At 32.8% G+C, this 3,523-nt stretch overlaps 1 protein-coding gene across 1 annotated transcript; it reads right to left on the bottom strand.

Annotated features, from left to right (window-relative positions):
* Positions 1 to 1,115: 1,115 nt before the first annotated feature.
* Positions 1,116 to 3,295, bottom strand: LOC11445283 (probable indole-3-pyruvate monooxygenase YUCCA8). The gene is made up of 3 exons (XM_003625408.4): positions 2,472 to 3,295; positions 1,989 to 2,363; positions 1,116 to 1,648 (listed from the first exon to the last, which is right to left on the bottom strand). The coding sequence occupies exons 1-3, from the start codon at positions 3,117 to 3,119 to the stop codon at positions 1,421 to 1,423; spliced, it is 1,251 nt and encodes a 416-aa protein (XP_003625456.1). The 5' UTR covers positions 3,120 to 3,295; the 3' UTR covers positions 1,116 to 1,420.
* Positions 3,296 to 3,523: the final 228 nt, after the last annotated feature.

The following is a 3,523-nucleotide window of genomic DNA, read 5'->3' as shown; positions in this document are numbered from 1 at the left end:
TTCTCTTATGTTGTTGCTATTGCACTAATCTCAACCATTCAACTTATTTGTTTTGTTTCTCTCCTTTGTTTTGTTTTTTCTGAGTCAATCGACCATTGAATTAAGAAAATGAGAGATAGTTGGACAAAAACGACACAAGAGAGGATCCAATTCCCGATTTGACGCGGTGAAATTTTCCCATACAGTTCATGTCTCTACAATGTCGGGCGAATATTTTTTAGGTAAATTTGATTTATTGTAATGAATTATCATGAATATAAATAGTATTTTCTAAATCAACTTTTTCATCAGAAACATTTGAGTGTTGATCTTTAATAATTTTTTTGATGAATGATGAATAATGTTGGTCCTTTTTTAAATAAAAAAATAAAATAATAGACACACACCACAATAGCATTTTTTTTTTGAAGGACACACAAAAACATGTTGGTGCTGAAACATATGTATATGCGAAATGATTCTAATTATATTTATAATAATAATACTAAGCTATCTTGATTTTGTTAGATATTTGAAGATTTAAATTGATTTCTGTAATTATTATACTCTGTTTTTTGGTTTCTATTGATTGGAATTACTATATTCTATAAACTTTGGGGACTTGGAATTGCACTCTGTTGCAGTGTTTTCACCAACGTGTCTTAGAAAGTGTTTCAGGAAAGCAATTGGAAATAAGGAAAAAGACTTGATAATCTAAGATGAAGCCTCAAAATAGAAAGCAGTTATTGACCTTTTTACCTTTCTCTTCATCAAGTGTTGTGATTACCACATGTAGCTACCGTATATTCGTTTATTCGTCCTTGCATGCTCACTATATATGTGAATCAAATGAAAAACTTTTGTTACCAATCAAGAACACAAGGTTTTTTGCCAACAATGGAAAAGGTACTTAACACAATTAAGAGTGAAAGAATCGATAGTCTTGACAAGTTTGATTCTGCGATGATAAAAATTGATTTTGTAAATGTTGATTTTCGTTGAAATTGAGTTAAAATTGAAATGATTTTTGTTTGAATACGTCCACTTAAAATCGGATCAAAACTGACCAAATCAAAATCAATTTTAGGGTGAAACCAAACACACTAGAGATCGATTAGAGAAAGAGAAGTTATAAATTCATTGAACTTTAATTTATTAATCACTGAAGAATTATGATACTGTGTTACATATATATCAACCAAATGAAATACATTGGAATGTTTAAAAAAAGAAAAGAATGAAAGAGCCTCATCATCCTTATGGTTTTCAAAAACTAACCAACCACATAAAAAACTTGGGTCTTAGGAGAGGGCTATATTTATGTGTGCTATCTGTTTCTGTTTTTTGTATATGTGTATTTTTTTTTACAAGATATTGTTATTGTTTTTTTGTTTATAGAACAAAAAATTCCTGAGACTAAAAAGAAGCAGCATTTGTGTGTTTAGAATTGTGAAATGCAACGTCTATGACAAGCAGTAGTGCGTTGCTTCTTTTGTTTTGTCTCTTGTTTCCAAACTTTTCCAATATCTTGTGCAATTTTAACAGCATCAGATGAAGCACCAGAAAGCCCTCTCTTTGTGAACCCTACAGCATAAAGTCCTGAATTTCCCTTCCAACCATGTGGAAATGGCATCTTTGGGTATCCATTTTTTGAGAAAAATTCACCTTCCTGTATAACATAACCAAAATTAATTAGTTCCTTGATCACATTAACAAATAATAATAATTAATGGTAAAAAAGAAGCTTCTAAAATAGGACCATGCCTTAAAAAAGTTTAAAATTTGACATTGTACAGTTAAATCCTCTACATGTCTTTTCTGTCATCCGGTGAAATCTTTGTTGTCGGAATATTCTAACAGTCCAGATGTTAGATTAATCCAACAAATAAGATTTAACCGGAGTGACCAGAACAGGATTTAAGTCAACCACTAAAGTGTATTTTTTTTTTTTTTTTTATGTGGTGGAAAAGTTAAAAAAGAAAAACAGATGATCTAGAACATATATTCACCTGAAGCCAAGAAGGGACATTGCTGCGGTAACCAGTAGCAAGAACAACTGCATCAATATCAAGCTTTTCACCATTAACAAGCTCAACTTCACCATTTTTATTAATTCTTTTGATTCCAGGTACAACATTTATATCACCGGATCTAATTTTCTCCAAGGCACCAATGTCCAAAACCGGTGTCTTTCCTACGGTGTTCTTCAACTGCAATGGACCCATTGATGGTCTTTTGATACCATATTTTTCCATGTCACCCAAAATGAACCATGTCAAAATCAACAAAAGTTTGTCCACAATCCAAAGTGGTAACCACTTCAACATCATAACCGCTAATTCAAAAGTTGATATTCCAAATATTTCTCTTGGTAGCACATGAACCTGTGGATAAAAAAAACAGAACAGCCCAATTAGATTTTTTTCACAAAAGTTAAAAAAGAATTACTATGAAGCACTGACACAGATACCAGACACATAAAAGGAACTTACCGAGCTACGAACAACCATGGAAGGTAAAGCATGATGATTGCTAAGATCAAGTGAGAGTTCCATTCCAGAATTTCCACATCCAACAACAAGAACTTTCTTTCCTTCAAAATTTTTCCCTGACTTGTAATCACAAGCATAAACAACTTCACCTTTGAATTCAGAAAGTCCTTCAATTTCAGGAGTAACACACTCAGCATTTTCGCCGGTAGCAACAACAAGCCACCTACAAATATACTCAACTTCATTTGTCTTGACCCTCCACAATCCACTGGTTTCATCATACTTAGCAGATTGAACACACTCGTTGAATTGCGGGTTGATTTCAAATTTGTTAGCATAGTTTTCAAGGTAGCTTATGAATTGTTTCTTTGAAGGGTATTCAGGGAAATCTTCAGGCATTGGAAGGTTAGGTAGTTGACAGAATTGTTTTGGAAGGTGAAGTTTCAATCTGTCGTAGGTTCTTTTTTGCCATAGTGATGCTATGCAATCAGCTCTTTCGAGAACAACGAAGGGTACCCCTTGTTCTCTAAGACATGCTGCCGTTGCAAGACCAGATGGACCTGCACCTATGATCACAGGTCCATTGACCCAAATGCAACGGCGTGAGAGAAAGTCTTGGTGATCAGCTAGACGAAATAAATTTTCCATTTTTATGATTTGTGTTTGATCAAGAAGTGAGAAAGATTGTTTTTCTCTTTGATGATTTTGTTTCAAATTGGTTTTTCAAGTGTTACGAGTTGAAATATTGAAACAGAGAATAGTTTTTTTTTTTTTTTTTGTGATTGAGAGAGAATTTGATGAAGTTTGGTTTATAGAATTGATAATGTGAGTAATGGATTGAATGAATAAAGAGGAGGAGTTGAAGGGCTTAAATAGAGGAGAATTGCATGTGATAGGGTGCGGGAGTTATTGCTCTTTCAATAATTATTTAATTGTTAAATTGGTTCTGTTATTAAAGTGTATAGTTTAATAAACTTCTTATCATCTTTGATTTTTTTTGTTTGGATCAAATGAGTTAAGTGTCAATTGACATTGAAGTTTGATGTGTACAC

The sequence above is a fragment of the Medicago truncatula genome, chromosome 7, assembly GCF_003473485.1.
Source record: "Medicago truncatula cultivar Jemalong A17 chromosome 7, MtrunA17r5.0-ANR, whole genome shotgun sequence".
NCBI lineage: Eukaryota > Viridiplantae > Streptophyta > Magnoliopsida > Fabales > Fabaceae > Medicago > Medicago truncatula.
The sequence above is the reverse complement of the archived record's forward strand: the minus strand, read 5'-3'. Positions and strand labels throughout refer to the sequence as shown.